Below are 19,561 nucleotides of genomic sequence, written 5' to 3' on the forward strand. Positions count from 1 at the left end.
TTTTTTCCTGATCTCATAATTATGAGAAAAGATCACGTAATTACGAGATAAGATGGGTTTTTTATCCAGTGAATGCAGTGTGCTGCTATAGTGGCGTAGAGGCAAAACTACAAAAAACTTTCTGTCCAAATACTTATGGATCTGTCTGACTTGGGTTTAGCTAAATGTAACACTCTGGTCTTCTCTCTAGGGGGCACTACGGCATTAACTAACTAAATAACCTGATGTGAAGAAGAAACGTGGGCCGGGTTCAGAAAATGGCGGCTGAGAATGAGGCGGTGGTTTATCGATATGATGCTCCTGCGTTTCCTCCAGTGGTTTTGTCGGCGGAGGCGCCCCCATTCTTTCCCCGAAACACCCATGCTTGGCTTTGCCACTCGTCAGATGCAGAGAGGCAGTTTTCCCGCTGCGCTGACAAACTACGAGCGCTCCGAGCCACGGCCGAAGGGCAGCAAAAAGACGAGTTGAACCTGCTGTTTGACCATCTGCTGGCTGAAAACTACACTAAAACCGTCAACCCTGACATTAACATCCCGTCACAGGTATTAAAAAAATACAGTCCGAGCCAAGAAGAGGACTTGGCTATTTATCCTGAAGCAGCTGTGATTGGTCGAAAGTGGGTCACATGATGGGTGGAAATTGATGCAAGGTTTTGTGTTTTTTTTTTTTTTTTTTTTTTTTTTTTTTTTTTTTAAGGATTCATTGTGAGTTTTATGCACAATTATCAGCAGTAAACAAATGAGTGTAACTATAGACAGGCGCAGGAATGACAGGTTTATGAAAAAAAAATGCACAGAGCAGATCACCATACTTAACAGGTTGCATTGTAAAACCCCATAAGTTAACTATTTTTTAAAAATAGTTGTAACTAATTACATAAGTAATGCATAGGTAATGGAACACTTTGGTACAATACTCAAATTGTTACAATTACTACACAAATTCCATATGTGTAATCTTGATGTTAAATTAATCTAGTTTTGTTCATACTGCTCTCCTTTGTACACAAATCAACTTTGTGGAAATTCAAGAAATCATCTTTCAACAAGCTGTATGTGTCCTATCATAACATTTTCAAATTATTCATTGGATTTTCCAAATATGAGAATTCAAGTACACTGCACAGTTTTGATATACAGTGTACAGACTGTGATCAGGAATTTGGTATATTGTTCATGGTAGCATTTACACACAAATCTGTGAATCCCATCATATGTGCTATTCTTTGCACCATCTTAAAATACAGGTCCAGGATTAGGAGCCGCTGGTTATGGGTGTTAGCTACATGTGAACTGCCCAGATATGGACCTATGTATATATAATTTATGTATGTACTCGAGTCTGGAATAAAGCCATTATTATTATATAGTATAATACTTATCAGTTTTATTGTCAGTTTTCTTCAGACAAGTCAGAGAATAGACACATGAACATTTCCAAGTCACAATGTGTCTTGAACTTTATTTACATCAAACATGAAGAAATACAAACAGTAAGACACTCAGTGGTAAATCTGTGTGGAGTAGACAGTTCTCAAAAACTGAGTGGCTGTGCAAGAAGGAAAAGGGTTAGGAAAACCACCAAGACACACAGACAACCCGCAAGAAGTTACAGGCTTCTGTGGCTGTGATTGCAGAAATTGTGCGTAGTGCATGTTTTACATTTTGTATCCCCAGTTATACAGCTGCATGATGAAGTGGTACAGAGGAGGATTTTCTTTGACCAAAACATCAAATCTAGGCTTGCATCTCAGATGTACCTTCTAGCAAATTGTAGCTGAACTTTCAGTTTGTGTTTTTAACAAAATCCTCCTCTATACACGTTATTCAAATGTTATTATAGCAACTGCCACAAAACCATTTCTTTGCCTTTGGTGTTCTGGTAATTCCAGCACAGCTGAAGTGTAACCAGTTTAAGCATCTTGCTCACCCTCAAGATGTTTCCTGCAAACTGGACACATCATTCTAGTGCATCACAGTTCCTTTACACAAGCAAGCTGATGTAACCATCCTTGTGAACTAAAATACTGGCGGATGATGGACGTCCACATTCTCACCACAACATGCAAATGCCATGTCTGCGATATCTTTGATGTTCTTCACTCCAACCATAAGTTTCCAGAAACGGCCGACTCGGCATCAAATTCATTTGCAAACCACCGGAGGTCCACTGAAATGAAACAAGAAACAATATCAGTGATTTGTAATTTTCTAAATAAAAAAAATATTATTTCAACAATAATCTCTCAATGAACAGTTCCTTTAAAATACCAGATGACTATATTATAACATATATGCAAGGATTAGACAGCACATGATAGATGACAAGTTGAAGTCTTGAATAAGTTTACACATTCAGTTTAAAATTCAATATTGATGTTGCGGTTATTTTTGTTGTACACAGAAATTGATTAGTCCTAAAACACATCAACTATTCTTTTCAAGTTCATACTACTAAACACCATGAATGTCACATCTTTTAAACTAACTTTGTTTCCAGTTAGGAAATCACTTGGGTTGGAAGTGGGAATGGATTTATCAGTGATATCGCAATGGATTCCTGCCGAGTGGTGCTAAAATTTACGAAGTATTTTCAAAGTACTGTACTAATTATTACATTAATTTAATACTTACCGCTGTTTTTTTTTTTTCCTCTCTTGATGCACGTGACCTCCACTTCATAGTAAATCAAATCTGCATTTGGATTTTCTATATTCACACATCTTGATGCAGTTTCCAATGTCCTAGAATCCCTCTTATAATGTGTAATACATTGCTTCTTTTCAAATTGACCTAAAGAAGATTTAAATTCATCAAATGATGCAAAAGTATTGTTGACACGTAATGCAACATCACTGCTCAATGCTCAATGGGATGTCTATGGTCCTCGCTAAAGTGGGTCACGTGGGTCATCGCACTTGACCAATCACAGTGACGTGATGACATCGTCATGCCTGACCAGTCACAACTGGCTCTATCCACTTCCTAAAAAAAAATGCACTCATGAGTTGACATTAGAATGCCACCACAACAAACTAGGACTGTTTTAAATTTTGGTGGACCAGTGGGTCTAGATTTGAATCCAAGTGTGTAGTTCAGTTAGCGCTGACTTCCACTAGGTCAAGTGGAGCATTTGACTCTTAAAACATTTTGCTTTGTTGCCTGGCGTTTGTGTTCCACCTTGGGTTCTCCAGCTTGGAAATGTGACCGTGCATTTTTTTGACCTTCATCTAATTGGAGCAGAGGTGCAGTCAGTTCCTTGTACCTGATGCCTGTGATCTTTTTGAAGACCTCAGTCAACTCTTCACTTCATCTTCTGTAATGCAGGGTGGGTAGTTTGAGTTTTTGAAGTCTATCCGTGTAGCTCTTTCAGGGATGATAATGCATTTCTTGTTCTCCTGTGTATGTTTCTCAGTTGTTACTTTCTGCTCGGATTCTAGATGTGATCTTACCATTACTTTGTACAGTCTGGTAAACATGACCTTGCCAATGTGATAAAAGCTTCTGCTGATGAACCCCATCATCTAATTTGCTTTGGTAAGCTTTGGTGCTGTCATGGTCTTTGAAGGTAGTCCACGATGAGGCCAAGGTCCTTGTCTTTACTTGATTTCTCAAGTTGTATTCTGGTTTTGGGGGCAGTAGTGGTTAGCACTGTTTCACAGCAAGAAGGTTGTGGTATCTCTTCCCACCTGTAGCCTACTTGTGTGGTGTTTTTTTTTTTCTCTCTGTGTCTCTCTCAAAATTCTACTCACAACACCTCATAATGTCAACATGAAAAAAAAAACTTTTTTGAAACTTTTGCAAATTTGTTAAGTAAAAAAAAAAAAAACAAACTAAGAAATCACATGTACCTAACTATTCACACACAAATTTGATGCCCCAAGCTTGGTGCACCTATCTTTGTGCAGTTTTGTCCATTCCTCTTTGCAGCACCTCTCAAGCTCCATCAGGTTGAATGGGGAGCATCTGTACACAGACATTTTCAGATCTCTCCAGAGATGTTCAATTGGATTCAGGTCTGGGTCACTCATGGACATTCACAGAGTTGTCCTGAAGCCACTCCTTTGATATCATAGCTGTGTGCTTAGGTTAATTGTATTGCTGAAAGGTGACTGTCACCTCATTTTGAGGTCAAAAGCGCTCTGGAGCAGGTTTTCATCCAGGATGTCTCTGTACATTGCTGCATTCATCTTTCCCTCAATCCTGACAAGTGTCCCAGTTTCTGCCGCAGAAAAACATCCCCACAACATGATGCTGCCACCACCATACTTCACTGTAGGGTTGGTGCCTGGTTTATAGAGTGATAGAGTGACTGTCGGGTTTTTGGTCACCTCCCTGTCTAAGGCCCTTCTCCCCGATTGCTCAGTTTAGATGGGCGGCTAGCTGTAGGAAGAGTCCTGATGGATCTGAGAATGAGTTCAGTTTTTGTCACATCAGACCAGAGAATTATCCTGTTCACTACGTACTGCTTGATAAATATTTGCTCATCTGCAAAAGTATACAGGCTAGATTTCACATTGTCTGGTAGGTTGTTTATGTACAGTATGAAGAGCAGTGGTTCAAGAACATTACCCTGTGGGATTCAGCTAAGCACTGCGATCCATTTACAATACACGATCTGAAAAAGTTGTAACAATATAGAAAATGGGGGGTCACAGTGATCCTTACATTTGCATTGGCTTCTATTTCATTCTAGACAGTATGAACCAAAGATATTTCATGTTTGTGTAGTCAACTTTCAGTTTGCAAATTTCTTGAACCCAATGAAAAGACTCTGATATGAAAATCTTGAAGTCAATATACGAGTATAGTACAAATGCCTATGGATAAAATAAAAGTACAAATGAATTCTTCTCTCACACGATGAGCCATCTTTCCCAGTTCTTTTTTTTTTTTTTTTTACATTTTTTAACCCCTTAAGGCCCATTGTCGCATATATGCTACAATCTCTGACTCAAATATGCAACTTACCAAATTGACCTGTATGCCCGTTGTCGCAAATTTGCAACATACCATCATTATTATTATAACATTATAACATAGTCATTACCAGAATACCCAATATTACTATCTAGTTTTTGTGCAAAAGTGAAATTAATAATCTCAACATTATTTACCATCTACTTAAATGCAAAAACACACACATTTTTTTATATACAGCTATATAAATTCGGGTGTTAAGGGGTTAATATTGCATGAACAAAAATCTCCCAGAAATTTTGTTAAAATCTGGCCAGTACCTTTGAGATAATGTAGTACACATTTATTCACATGGACAAACAATCACACAACCTACATCATACTCTGTACTGTGAACAAATGTGTATGAAGCTTGCATGTTTAGTTTGATGACATAAAATGTGTTTTTGTGTGTGTGTGTGTTTAAACCTTTTCACTTTTATTTCAGGATGTGTGTACTCTGCTCAAAAATGCAAGTTGTCTTGTGCCTCTCAGTCAAGAACATTTAGTAGTGAAATTCTGTCAGCTTGTACATCGCCTGCTTAATCAGCTGAAGGTAAATATACTGCAAACATTTTGTAACAGTACTGGCTGCATCGTCATGCATTTATAGAATTAGATTTGTCTCACAAATACCCTGAAAGAGAAAACATAAAACAAAGTGTAATAAAAATAAATAAGTGCTCCCTGTGTTTGTGTGGGCTTCCTCAGGGAGCTACAGTTTCCTCCCACATTTAATGACATGCGGGTTAGGTGAATTGGAAACTTTAGAATTGTCCAGGTCACCCTTGCAAAAGACATCTTGATCTCAATGGGACTTACCTGGTTAAATAAATGTTAATTTAAAAAAAAGATTAAAAGCTAAACAGTACATCTGGAGAATAAGTTAGTCATGTTGTTACACTTTACCATAGCTGGGGGGGAATCAAACAGCATAAACAAAACATCTGATTGGCAAGAAAATTAATAACTGTGTTCACTTTGGTTGAAAACCACCATATACTGTAATTTTTGGTATTAGTTTGTAAGTTTTAAATGAATTTATTTCATTCATTTTAGAATTTTTTTGCTGAATGTTTTAGCTACAATTAGTCCCTACTATTGAGTGATTTCTTAACCTTCTCTAAACTGTAAGAGTAATTTATTGTAATTTTAATTTATACAGAGATTACATGATGATTTGTTAATTTATTTTAGATAATATTGGATGAGCTGACTTTGACTACATTGATGAATTATGTTGTTCGCGCATTGAAAGTGTGCAGTACATGGACACATCTGGATGTCCTCCAGGCACTCTCCTCAGTTGTGTATGGAAATGGTTCTCAGTGCATCTGGGTACGTATTTCACACACACTTTATTGACATGTTGCAGCATCTGATAACTGATGAATTTATATTGAGTGCGATTTTTTTTTTTTTTTTTTTTTTTTTTTTTTAACCCTTGTAGCAGCTCTCAGGACTTCTGGATGAAGATGGGATACTGCTCATGTATAGTTCTCCATCTCAACCTGATGTGGAGTTACAGCATGTTTCTCTTGCCTGTATAGCCAGTATTTGTCTCAGGTAAGCTTTCATGCCTTAATACAGCTTGCAGTTATCCATATGGTACAGTTTTAAACTGGTTTTATAGGTGCCAGCATTTAGACTACTGTAAAGGAAAAATGGCTGCAGTGTCTGTGATGTCACCATGAGTGGTTTAAAAACTGATTTTCTGTAAATAATGTTATTGTATACAGTGCATCTAAAAAGTATTCACAGCACTTCACTTCTTCCACATTTTGTGTTACAGCCCTATTCCAAAATGGATGAAATTCTTCTCTCCACCCCCCCCCCCAACAAAAAAAAATTCTACACACAGTACCCCCTACTGACAATGTGATTCTTATTTTTTTTGTTGACATTTTTGCAAATTTATTAAAAATAAAAAATAAAGTATCGCATTGCCGGTGGGGATCCACGGGCTCTAGAATGGGTAGTGTTTATAAAGTAGGTAGCTGACATTTTTCAAGGGTGGAATTGAAGGGAACAAGCGCTTTTTAAGAATTTGTTTGAGCATTCTTTTGTAAAAATTAAGTGTTATTCATACACTTGCTGAATGTTTGAGCGCAGTGTAGATAATATTTGAACCAAATATCCCACTAAATTGACAAGTAAATCGCCATTGGCTGAAGCCAGTGGAGGGCATGTCCGGTTGACGTCACTGGTTGGGGTCTCCTCTGCTGGGGACGAGTGTAGTTTACTGAGCTCGCTCATTGAAGTTCTATTAGTCTCGTCAAGAAACAGGTGGAATATGCCGGAAAGCTTCACATGTTGACAAAGCCACAAACAGAGGAACAAGGGAGACAATATTTCCTTCCATAAGTAAGTGGTTTTGGTTATTCTTGTCACTTTGACCATGACATTTGGTTGATAAACAGGTGTATGTTTCCTGCCCATGCCTGTGTTGTCCGAGGACACTGACGACACTTACACACACCACTGACACACAGAGACTTCATGAATGAAACTCGGTCAATAAAGGATATATATATATATCTACTGGTGGTTGGCTCTCACTGCGGTATTGTATCACTTCCTGTTCCGGAGCACAGCGGTGTTTTGCTGTATCCGTTAGCTGTTTAAGCTGCACAGGTTGATCTAGTTAACTAGATAACGATTTGTTTCACAGTGTAATCTTCACGTGCCTTAACTAAAGCACTCCTCTGCTGAATCACCTCTAAATTATTTACACATTATTCACTTTGTGTGTTTATTGGAATCCGCTAGCTTAGCACAGCTACTAGCTCTTAGCCGGTTTAGCATGGCGGCTTCTCCTGTCTCTCCTGCACTTTTCTGCTCTGGGTGTGAAATGTTTAGTTATTCCTCGGCCTCCTTTAGCAGTAATGGTACTTGTAACAAGTGTAGCTTATTCGTGGCTTTGGAGGCCAGGCTGAGCAAATTGGAGACTCTGCTCCGCACCTTGGAAAATCCTACAGCTACCCAGGCCCCTGTAGTCGGTGCGGACCAAGGTAGCTTAGCCGCCGTTAGTTTCCCTCCAGCAGATCCCGAGCAGCCAGGAAAGCAGGCCAACTGGGTGACTGTGAGGAGGAAGCGTAGTCCTAAACAGAAGCCCCATGTACACCGCCAACCCGTTCACATCTTTAACCGTTTTTCCCCACTCAGCGACACACCCGCCGAGGAACAAACTCTTGTTATTGGTGACTCTGTTTTGAGAAATGTGAAGTTAGCGACACCAGCAACCATAGTCAAATGTCTTCCGGGGGCCAGAGCAGGCGACATTGAAGGAAATTTGAAACTGCTGGCTAAGGCTAAGCGTAAATTTGGTAAGATTTTAATTCACGTCGGCGTAATGACACCCGGTTACGCCAATCGGAGGTCACTAAAATTAATATTGAATTGGTGTGTAACTTTGCAAAAACAATGTCGGACTCTGTAGTTTTCTCTGGGCCCCTCCCCAATCGGACCGGGAGTGACATGTTTAGCCGCATGTTCTCCCTGAATTGCTGGCTGTCTGAGTGGTGTCCAAAAAATGAGGTGGGCTTCATAGATAATTGGCAAAGCTTCTGGGGAAAACCTGGTCTTGTTAGGAGAGACGGCATCCATCCCACTTTGGATGGAGCAGCTCTCATTTCTAGAAATATGGCCAATTTTCTTAAATCCTCCAAACTGTGACTATCCAGGGTTGGGGACCAGGAAGCAGAGTTGTAGTCTTACACACCTCTCTGCAGCTTCTCTCCCCCTGCCATCCCCTCATTACCCCATCCCCGTAGAGACGGTGCCTGCTCCCAGACCACCAATAACCAGCAAAAATCTATTTAAGCATAAAAATTCAAAAAGAAAAAATAATATAGCACCTTCAACTGCACCACAGACTAAAACAGTTAAATGTGGTCTATTAAACATTAGATCTCTCTCTTCTAAGTCCCTGTTAGTACATGATATAATAATTGATCAACATATTGATTTATTCTGCCTTACAGAAACCTGGTTACAGCAGGATGAATATGTTAGTTTAAATGAGTCAACACCCCCGAGTCACACTAACTGCCAGAACGCTCGTAGCATGGGCCGAGGCGGAGGATTAGCAGCAATCTTCCACTCCAGCTTATTAATTAATCAAAAACCCAGACAGAGCTTTAATTCATTTGAAAGCTTGACTCTTAGTCTTGTCCATCCAAATTGGAAGTCCCAAAAAACAGTTTTATTTGTTGTTATCTATCGTCCACCTGGTCGTTACTGTGAGTTTCTCTGTGAATTTTCGGACCTTTTGTCTGACTTAGTGCTTAGCTCAGATAAGATAATTATAGTGGGCGATTTTAACATCCACACAGATGCTGAGAATGACAGCCTCAAAACTGCATTTAATCTATTGTTAGACTCGATTGGCTTTGCTCAAAATGTAAATGAGTCCACCCACCACTTTAATCATACCTTAGATCTTGTTCTGACTTATGGTATGGAAATTGAAGACTTAACAGTATTCCCTGAAAACCCCCTTCTGTCTGATCATTTCTTAATAACATTTACATTTACTCTGATGGACTACCCAGCAGTGGGGAATAAGTTTCATTACAGTAGAAGTCTTTCAGAAAGCGCTGTAACTAGGTTTAAGGATGTGATTCCTTCTTTATGTTCTCCAATGCCATATACCAACACAGGGCAGAGTAGCTACCTAAACTCTGTGAGTGAGATAGATTATCTCGTCAATAGTTTTATATCCCCATTGACAACTTTGGATGCTGTAGGTCCTCTGAAAAACAGAGCCTTAAATCAGAAGTGCCTGACTCCGTGGTATAACTCACAAACTTGCAGCTTAAAGCAGATAACCCATAAGTTGGAGAGGAAATGGCGTCTCACTAATTTAGAAGATCTTCACTTAGCCTGGAAAGAGAGTCTGTTGCTCTATAAAAAAGCCCTCCGTAAAGCTAGGACATCTTACTACTCATCACTAATTGAAGAAAATAAGAACAACCCCAGGTTTCTTTTCAGCACTGTAGCCAGGCTGAAAAAGAGTCAGAGCTCTATTGAGCCGAGTATTCCTTTAACTTTAACTAGTAATGACTTCATGGCTTTCTTTGCTAATAAAATTTTAACTATTAGAGAAAAAAATACTCATAACCATCCCAAAGACATATCGTTCTCTTTGGCTGCTTTCAGTGATGCCGGTATTTGGTTAGACTCTTTCTCTCCGATTGTTCTGAGTTATTTTCATTAGTTACTTCCTCCAAACCATCAACATGTCTATTAGACCCCATTCCTACCAGGCTGCTCAAGGAAGCCCTACCATTAATTAATGCTTCGATCTTAAATATGATCAATCTATCTTTATTAGTTGGCTATGTACCACAGGCTTTTAAGGTGGCAGTAATTAAACCATTACTTAAAAAGCCATCACTTGACCCAGCTATCTTAGCTAATTATAGGCCAATCTCCAACCTTCCTTTTCTCTCAAAAATTCTTGAAAGGGTAGTTGTAAAACAGCTAACTGATCATCTGCAGAGGAATGGTCTATTTGAAGAGTTTCAGTCAAGGTTTAGAATTCATCATAGTACAGAAACAGCATTAGTGAAGGTTATAAATGATCTTCTTATGGCCTCAGACAGTGGACTCATCTCTGTGTTTGTTCTGTTAGACCTCAGTGCTGCTTTTGATACTGTTGACCATAAAATTGTATTACAGAGATTAGAGCATGCCATAGGTATTAAAGTCACTGCGCTGCGGTGGTTTGAATCATATTTATCTAATAGATTACAATTTGTTCATGTAAATCAATCAATCAATCAATTTTTTTTTATATAGCGCCAAATCACAACAAACAGTTGCCCCAAGGCGCTTTATATTGTAAGGCAAGGCCATACAATAATTATGTAAAACCCCAACGGTCAAAACGACCCCCTGTGAGCAAGCACTTGGCTACAGTGGGAAGGAAAAACTCCCTTTTAACAGGAAGAAACCTCCAGCAGAACCAGGCTCAGGGAGGGGCAGTCTTCTGCTGGGACTGGTTGGGGCTGAGGGAGAGAACCAGGAAAAAGACATGCTGTGGAGGGGAGCAGAGATCGATCACTAATGATAAAATGCAGAGTGGTGCATACAGAGCAAAAAGAGAAAGAAACAGTGCATCATGGGAACCCCCCAGCAGTCTACGTCTATAGCAGCATAACTAAGGGATGGTTCAGGGTCACCTGATCCAGCCCTAACTATAAGCTTTAGCAAAAAGGAAAGTTTAAGCCTAATCTTAAAAGTAGAGAGGGTGTCTGTCTCCCTGATCTGAATTGGGAGCTGGTTCCACAGGAGAGGAGCCTGAAAGCTGAAGGCTCTGCCTCCCATTCTACTCTTACAAACCCTAGGAACTACAAGTAAGCCTGCAGTCTGAGAGCGAAGCGCTCTATTGGGGTGATATGGTACTACGAGGTCCCTAAGATAAGATGGGACCTGATTATTCAAAACCTTATAAGTAAGAAGAAGAATTTTAAATTCTATTCTAGAATTAACAGGAAGCCAATGAAGAGAGGCCAATATGGGTGAGATATGCTCTCTCCTTCTAGTCCCCGTCAGTACTCTAGCTGCAGCATTTTGAATTAACTGAAGGCTTTTTAGGGAACTTTTAGGACAACCTGATAATAATGAATTACAATAGTCCAGCCTAGAGGAAATAAATGCATGAATTAGTTTTTCAGCATCACTCTGAGACAAGACCTTTCTGATTTTAGAGATATTGCGTAAATGCAAAAAAGCAGTCCTACATATTTGTTTAATATGCGCTTTGAATGACATATCCTGATCAAAAATGACTCCAAGATTTCTCACAGTATTACTAGAGGTCAGGGTAATGCCATCCAGAGTAAGGATCTGGTTAGACACCATGTTTCTAAGATTTGTGGGGCCAAGTACAATAACTTCAGTTTTATCTGAGTTTAAAAGCAGGAAATTAGAGGTCATCCATGTCTTTATGTCTGTAAGACAATCCTGCAGTTTAGCTAATTGGTGTGTGTCCTCTGGCTTCATGGATAGATAAAGCTGGGTATCATCTGCGTAACAATGAAAATTTAAGCAATACCGTCTAATAATACTGCCTAAGGGAAGCATATATAAAGTGAATAAAATTGGTCCTAGCACAGAACCTTGTGGAACTCCATAATTAACTTTAGTCTGTGAAGAAGATTCCCCATTTACATGAACAAATTGGGGAATCTTCTTCACAGACTAAAGTTAATTATGGAGTTCCACAAGGTTCTGTGCTAGGACCAATTTTATTCACTTTATATATGCTTCCCTTAGGCAGTATTATTAGACGGTATTGCTTAAATTTTCATTGTTACGCAGATGATACCCAGCTTTATCTATCCATGAAGCCAGAGGACACACACCAATTAGCTAAACTGCAGGATTGTCTTACAGACATAAAGACATGGATGACCTCTAATTTCCTGCTTTTAAACTCAGATAAAACTGAAGTTATTGTACTTGGCCCCACAAATCTTAGAAACATGGTGTCTAACCAGATCCTTATTCTGGATGGCATTACCCTGACCTCTAGTAATACTGTGAGAAATCTTGGAGTCATTTTTGATCAGGATATGTCATTCATTGCGCATATTAAACAAATATGTAGGACTGCTTTTTTGCATTTGCGCAATATCTCTAAAATTACAAAAGGTCTTGTCTCAGAGTGATGCGGAAAACTAATTCATGCATTTATTTCCTCTAGGCTGGACTATTGTAATTCATTATTATCAGGTTGTCCTAAAAGTTCCCTGAAAAGCCTTCAGTTAATTCAAAATGCTGCAGCTAGAGTACTGACAGGGACTAGGAGAAGAGAGCATATCTCAGCCATATTGGCCTCTCTTATATATATATATGTGTATATATGTATATGTGTGTGTGTGTTCAAGGTTGGGTAGGATTACTTTGAAAGAATACATGTGGATTACATGTATGTATGTACATACATCAGATTACTTGTAATCTGATTACTTTTGGATTACATATCGTGTGTGTGTGTGCGTGTGTACATATGTACGTGTGTGTGTGCGTACGCGTGCGCGTGTGTACGCGTGCGTGTGTGTGTGTATGTACACTCAACAAAAATATAAACGCAACACTTTTGGTTTTGCTCCCATTTTGTATGAGATGAACTCAAAGATCTAAAACTTTTTCCACTTACACAATATCACCATTTCCCTCAAATATTGTTTACAAACCAGTCTAAATCTGTGATAGTGAGCACTTCTCCTTTGCTGAGATAATCCATCCCACCTCACAGGTGTGCCATATCAAGATGCTGATTAGACACCATGATTAGTGCACAGGTGTGCCTTAGATTGCCCACAATAAAAGGCCACTCTGAAAGGTGCAGTTTTATCACACAGCACAATGCCACAGATGTCGCAAGATTTGAGGGAGCATGCAATTGACATGCTGACAGCAGGAATGTCAACCAGAGCTGTTGCTCGTGTATTGAATGTTCATTTCTCTACCATAAGCCGTCTCCAAAGGCGTTTCAGAGAATTTGGCAGTACATCCAACCAGCCTCGCAACCGCAGACCACGTGTAACCACACCAGCCCAGGACCTCCACATCCAGCATGTTCACCTCCAAGATCGTCTGAGACCAGCCACTCGGACAGCTGCTGAAACAATCAGTTTGCATAACCAAACAATTTCTGCACAAACTGTCAGAAACCGTCTCAGGGAACCTCATCTGCATGCTTGTCGTCCTCATCGGGGTTTCGATCTGACTCCAGTTTGTCATCGTAACCGACTTGAGTGGGCAAATGCTCACAATCGCTGGCGTTTGGCACGTTGGAGAGGTGTTCTCTTCACGGATGAATCCCGGTTCACATTGTCCAGGGCAGATGGCAGACAGCGTGTGTGGCGTCGTGTGGATGAGCGGTTTTCTGATGTCAATGTTGTGGATCGAGTGGCCCGTGGTGGCGGTGGGGTTATGGTATGGGCAGGCGTCTGTTATGGATGAAGAACACAGGTGCATTTTATTGATGGCATTTTGAATGCACAGACATACCGTGATGAGATCCTGAGGCCCATTGTTGTGCCATACATCCAAGAACATCACCTCTTGTTGCAGCAGGATAATGCATGGCCCCATGTTGCAAGGATCTGTACACAATTCTTGGAAGCTGAAAATGTCCCAGTTCTTGCATGGCCGGCATACTCACCGGACATGTCACCCATTGAGCATGTTTGGGATGCTCTGGACCGGCGTATACGACAGCGTGTACCAGTTCCTTCCAATATCCAGCAACTTCGCACAGCCATTGAAGAGGAGTGGACCAACATTCCACAGGCCACAATTGACAACCTGATCAACTCTATGCGAAGGAGATGTGTTGCACTGCATGAGGCAAATGGTGGTCACACCAGATACTGACTGGTATCCCCCCCCCAATAAAACAAAACTGCACCTTTCAGAGTGGCCTTTTATTGTGGACAGTCTAAGGCACACCTGTGCACTAATCAGCATCTTGGTATGGCACACCTGTGAGGTGGGATGGATTATCTCAGCAAAGGAGAAGTGCTCACTATCACAGATTTAGACTGGTTTGTGAACAGTATTTGAGGGAAATGGTGATATTGTGTATGTGGAAAAAGTTTTAGATCTTTGAGTTGATCTCATACAAAATGGGAGCAAAACCAAAAGTGTTGCGTTTATATTTTTGTTGAGTGTATATATATATATATGCGTGCGTGTGTGTGTGTTGTGTTTTGTAATGGTTTTAGGAGCCGTCCTATGCTGAAAACAGCAGCAGCTTGGTTCAGCCCAGCAGCGCAGATCTGTGTAACTTTCAACACTAATATTTGGTAATGTGTGGGTGTCAGTAAGTTTAATACTTTCCTGGCATGATTTAATGTTAATTAATTTTACTGGCTTGATATTCAGGTATGGCATTTTAACACATATTTTGCAAATGTTTTTTCTGAGTGTGTTCAGTTGCAAATCCCCATTGAAAATGCATTAACATCTGGGAACTTCGTCAATATTTGGCCCGGTTAGGAGGTGTCATGTCGCTGTCCATGAAGGCACGTTCGCGTTTAGTGGGCAGCATTGGGAGTGTGGACTGTAGTAGTCATATTTAACATCTATGTTGGTGCCTCTGGCAGGGAATCTCAGAACGAGGCTCATCTTCCTCCAACCAATGACGTCACCTGCCTGACCTGCATAAATGGCCGCAGCCAGTCGATGTCAAAGCCTCTCAGACCACAACTTATGCAAGGTTTTTTGTAGATGTTTTATGCACTTTAGTGTTTCTTGAACTATCAAAAGAACACATTTTTTGTGTGTGTGTTTATTCATGCTATAAATAATCCATGGGCATTTCTGTTCTCCTTTAAATTGTGCAAAGTTCCTATAATGAGTTGGAATGGCATGTGAAGCCCTGGTCCCACCAACTAATGAACAGTCAATATTGAGCCACGCAGGAGGTATTCAACAACTGTGGGAGAATGGTGGCTCTGAGGGGCTTTTAGAGGCAGTATATTCGGTTAAAGAGGCTCATCTCTGAGCGGGGCGCTAATTTCAAGAAGTTAAAAAATTTAGCAACAACAGTTTGGGGCAGTTTGTGTACGGGGTACCACAAAGACAAATGAGGATTTTAGAGGCGTGTGTGGTGAGGATGAGGCTGTTCAAAGGTGCATCAATAAAGTATTGACCGCAGAGTGTGAATACTTACATGTGATTTCTTAGTGTTTTATTTTTTATAAATTTGCAAAAAAAAAAAAGAAATGGTTTTCATGTTGTCCTTATGGGGTGTTGTGAGTAGAATTTTGAGGGGGGAAAATGAATTTACTCCATTTATATTAAGACTAGCATAACAAAATGTGGACAAAAAGTGAGGCACTGTGAATACTTCCTGGACGCACTGTATATGCAGTCTACCAGGTCTTATACGAATGTATTGATGTTTCTAGGCAACAGTATCCACTGACATGAAGACATTAAGGACTACAGCAGTCTAGTCTTTACAAATGATGCCTCATATTCACCCTGATATCAGGGTGTTGCCATACAAGGTACTCACCAGGAGCAACTAGGGGATTAAGCACCTTGCCCAAGGGCCCTTAGTGATTTTCTGGTCAGACTGGGATTTGAACTGACAGTCCTCTGGTCTCAAGCCCAATGCTTTAGCCACTAGACCATTACCTCCCCTAAGAGTAACTGCGTGAAGTAGTGAGACTTGTTTTGATCTGCATTAGGTGCCTACTCTGTGAGCTCTGCACTAAAGACAAAACTGCATTTTACGTTGGCATGTAGCAATGGTAACTGCTGCTTGGTCCCATGTTGAGTTGTGTTGAAAATGTACATCATGTACAACCCCAAGTCCAATAAAGTTGGGGTGTTGTTTGAAATGTAAATGCGTAAAAACAGAATACAATGATTTGTAAATCCTCTTGAACCTATATTCAATTGAATACACCACAAAGACAAGATATTTAATGTTCCAACTGAGACTTTTTTGTTTTTGTGCAAATATTTGCTCATTTTGAAATGGAATACATTTTACACAACATCCCAACTTCATTGGAATTGGGGTTGTACATTTGCCTGCATTCTAGTCAACAAATTGGGCAGTTCTTCAGTCTTATGTTCTGTAATGAAACTGTATGTTGTTGCCACAGTATTATTTCTCTCCAGGATGCCGGGTCAGCCTCCTTTGGATGACCGGTACAGAAGTATATTTTTCAAAGTCTTCCTGCAAACACTGCAGTCACCCCAACCTCCTGATATTGACGAGCTCTTCTACTGTAAGGTATAAATAAATAATTAAAAGCTGGACAACAAGCACAAAACCCTGAATCATGTCTGACCTTGTGGTCTTTGTATAGGTGATCCAGGCAGCACTGAAGGGACTTCAGAGCTGTGTTTTTTTTGGGAAGTGGACGTTTGGTGGAGAGGAAGAACTTGGGTCTGTTTTGGCCGTTCTCAAGGTGCAAAATCCAAACTTAGTCCTGCCACCAAGTACACAGTGTGTGTGCATGCATTATATTCTTCTACATACAATAACTCAATAACACATGGTACATACTCAATACATGTCATAAATACCACATGGGGAGTCGAGGAAGTGATTACTGTACATTTTGTGGTTGTTGGTAAATAATTTGTATGTTTCTGAGGATGACGAGGATTACACCACCTTTACCTGAAAAGGATTGAGCCTATTTCAGAATGTGTGCGTTTTGCTGACACAAAGGATGACATTGCAGATGTGACGGGTGTAGTGCTACATTGCATAAATGTCAAATGTGTGTGTGCTTTCTGAATATTGCAACAATAAATTGTATCCTGCAGAAGCTCATGTTCCATGGAGGTCCTGCTGGTAGTGTTGATTGGCCGGCTGTGCTTTACCCAGCACCTCTTCCTCAGTATGAGGGTCTTGCTCCATCAAAACCTCCTGAACCAGCCAAACCCCCAGAAGCACAGACAGAAGCTACAGTGCCTGGCAACATCTCAGGGGTAAGACAAGCTGCTGTTTTTATTTGTTTATTTATTTTTTGGTCTTAATTCAAATCCAGTTGTTGATTCTAACCGCATCTGTAACAGTCTGACTGTGCTCTTTATTATTGTCTTTTAGAAAAATAAAAAGAGGAAGTCCCGAGGGAAGGGGAAGAAGACAGGCAGAGTTGAGGACGGAGCAGAAGATGAGAAGGAAGTGGTGCCGGTGCTTCAGAAGGGTGGGGTAAGAGGAGGAAGAGAGGAATTTAGAAATGGAGAGTCCTTATCTAAACCCTCGGTTACATCCTTTTACCCATCCTGGAAACAAAGCAGTTCTGACTCTGAAATTTCTGACCAAGAAAACACAGCTCAGAACAAATTGAGGTACTGAACTCTGCAGTCACTTATAACAACATTCTAACATTTCAAATTGTATTTATATTAAGTTGTTGGTTTTTAGGTATTTTGTTTCCAATGCTGGTTAGCTGAAAAAGCAGTGATTGGTTGTAATATCCACCAGAACTGTCTATGAATGAGATGAATAGTTTATCCACTCAAGACTTTGCCCTTTCAGATATTATCATGGTCGTGTGCGTCAGGGAGCTCTGCAGTGTCTGCTAACTGTGTTAAAAAGCATAGAGAAGCAGACCATGTATGGATACTGGTCTTCCTTCATCCCAGAGCCTCCTATTGGAGGGCCACCGGCCCTTACTCTCCTCACAGTTATACTGAAGGACCCATCAGCCAAGGTACAACACCTTCCCTGCTGAACCTGAATGTATGTTACACTGTGATATTAAGAATGTGTGTTACACCGGTAACGCAGAGAAATACAGGCTGCATTGCTCTGTGTGTGGCGCACCTGCGGTAGCATCGCGTGCAGCATTCAGTGAAAGATAAAATGTTCCATTCAACTCGACTCCATCTCATTGGATGAACATTCCATCTTTCACCTCATGAAATATGTTTTTACATTACACGAATGAAAAAAACATTTATTATTTGTATTGTGTCTATGTATATGTCAAGGTAGAAATTGCGATCTGGTAGAAACTGCGCTTCTGCCAGTAGAGATTGCGATCACTATATATATATATATATATATATATATATATATATATATACACAATGGGTTTTGCTCCCATTTTGTATGAGATGAACTCAAAGATCTAAGACTTTTTCCACATACACAATATCACCATTTCCCTCAAATATTGTTCACAAACCAGTCTAAATCTGTGATAGTGAGCACTTCTCCTTTGCTGAGATAATCCATCCCACCTCACAGGTGTGCCATATCAAGATGCTGATTAGACACCATGATTAGTGCACAGGTGTGCCTTAGACTGCCCACAATAAAAGGCCACTCTGAAAGGTGCAGTTTTATCACACAGCACAATGCCACAGATGTCGCAAGATTTGAGGGAGCGTGCAATTGGCATGCTGACAGCAGGAACGTCAACCAGAGCTGTTGCTCGTGTATTGAATGTTCATTTCTCTACCATAAGCCGTCTCCAAAGGCGTTTCAGAGAATTTGGCAGTACATCCAACCAGCCTCACAACCGCAGACCATGTGTAACCACACCAGCCCAGGACCTCCACATCCAGCATGTTCACCTCCAAGATCGTCTGAGACCAGCCACTCAGACAGCTGCTGAAACAATCAGTTTGCATAACCAAGGAGTTTCTGCACAAACTGTCAGAAACCGTCTCAGGGAAGCTCATCTGCATGCTCGTCGTCCTCATCGGGGTCTCGACCTGACTCCAGTTCGTCGTCGTAACCGACTTGAGTGGGAAAATGCTCACATTCGCTGGCGTTTGGCACGTTGGAGAGGTGTTCTCTTCACGGATGAATCCCGGTTCACACTGTTCAGGGCAGATGGCAGACAGCGTGTGTGGCGTCGTGTGGGTGAGCGGTTTTCTGATGTTAATGTTGTGGATCGAGTGGCCCATGGTGGCGGTGGGGTTATGGTATGGGCAGGTGTCTGTTATGGTGAAGAACACAGGTGCATTTTATTGATGGCATTTTGAATGCACAGAGATACCGTGACGAGATCCTGAGGCCCATTGTTGTGCCAACATCCAAGAACATCACCTCATGTTGCAGCAGGATAATGCATGGCCCCATGTTGCAAGGATCTGTACACAAT

At 40.6% G+C, this 19,561-nt stretch overlaps 1 protein-coding gene across 3 annotated transcripts in view; it reads left to right on the forward strand.

Moving 5' to 3' along the window:
• The first annotated feature begins 215 nt into the window (after positions 1 to 215).
• The window catches only part of heatr6 (HEAT repeat containing 6), a 43,986-nt gene continuing 24,640 nt past the window's right edge, over positions 216 to 19,561 (forward strand). Inside the window, exons 1-9 of one of the 3 annotated variants that reach the window (XM_034178386.1) lie at positions 216 to 542; positions 5,407 to 5,514; positions 6,156 to 6,296; positions 6,409 to 6,524; positions 16,611 to 16,725; positions 16,802 to 16,903; positions 17,268 to 17,432; positions 17,551 to 17,799; positions 17,990 to 18,160. In XM_034178386.1, the coding sequence (XP_034034277.1) occupies positions 258 to 542; positions 5,407 to 5,514; positions 6,156 to 6,296; positions 6,409 to 6,524; positions 16,611 to 16,725; positions 16,802 to 16,903; positions 17,268 to 17,432; positions 17,551 to 17,799; positions 17,990 to 18,160 (1,452 nt within the window). In that variant the 5' untranslated portion in view covers positions 216 to 257. Of the gene's footprint in view, positions 543 to 5,406; positions 5,515 to 6,155; positions 6,297 to 6,408; positions 6,525 to 16,610; positions 16,726 to 16,801; positions 16,904 to 17,267; positions 17,433 to 17,550; positions 17,800 to 17,985; positions 18,161 to 19,561 lie in introns of those variants that run through there. The other 2 variants (XM_034178387.1, XM_034178388.1) reach the window with 2 other exon arrangements.

This window comes from Thalassophryne amazonica, chromosome 9 (genome assembly GCF_902500255.1).
Source record: "Thalassophryne amazonica chromosome 9, fThaAma1.1, whole genome shotgun sequence".
Taxonomy (NCBI): domain Eukaryota; kingdom Metazoa; phylum Chordata; class Actinopteri; order Batrachoidiformes; family Batrachoididae; genus Thalassophryne; species Thalassophryne amazonica.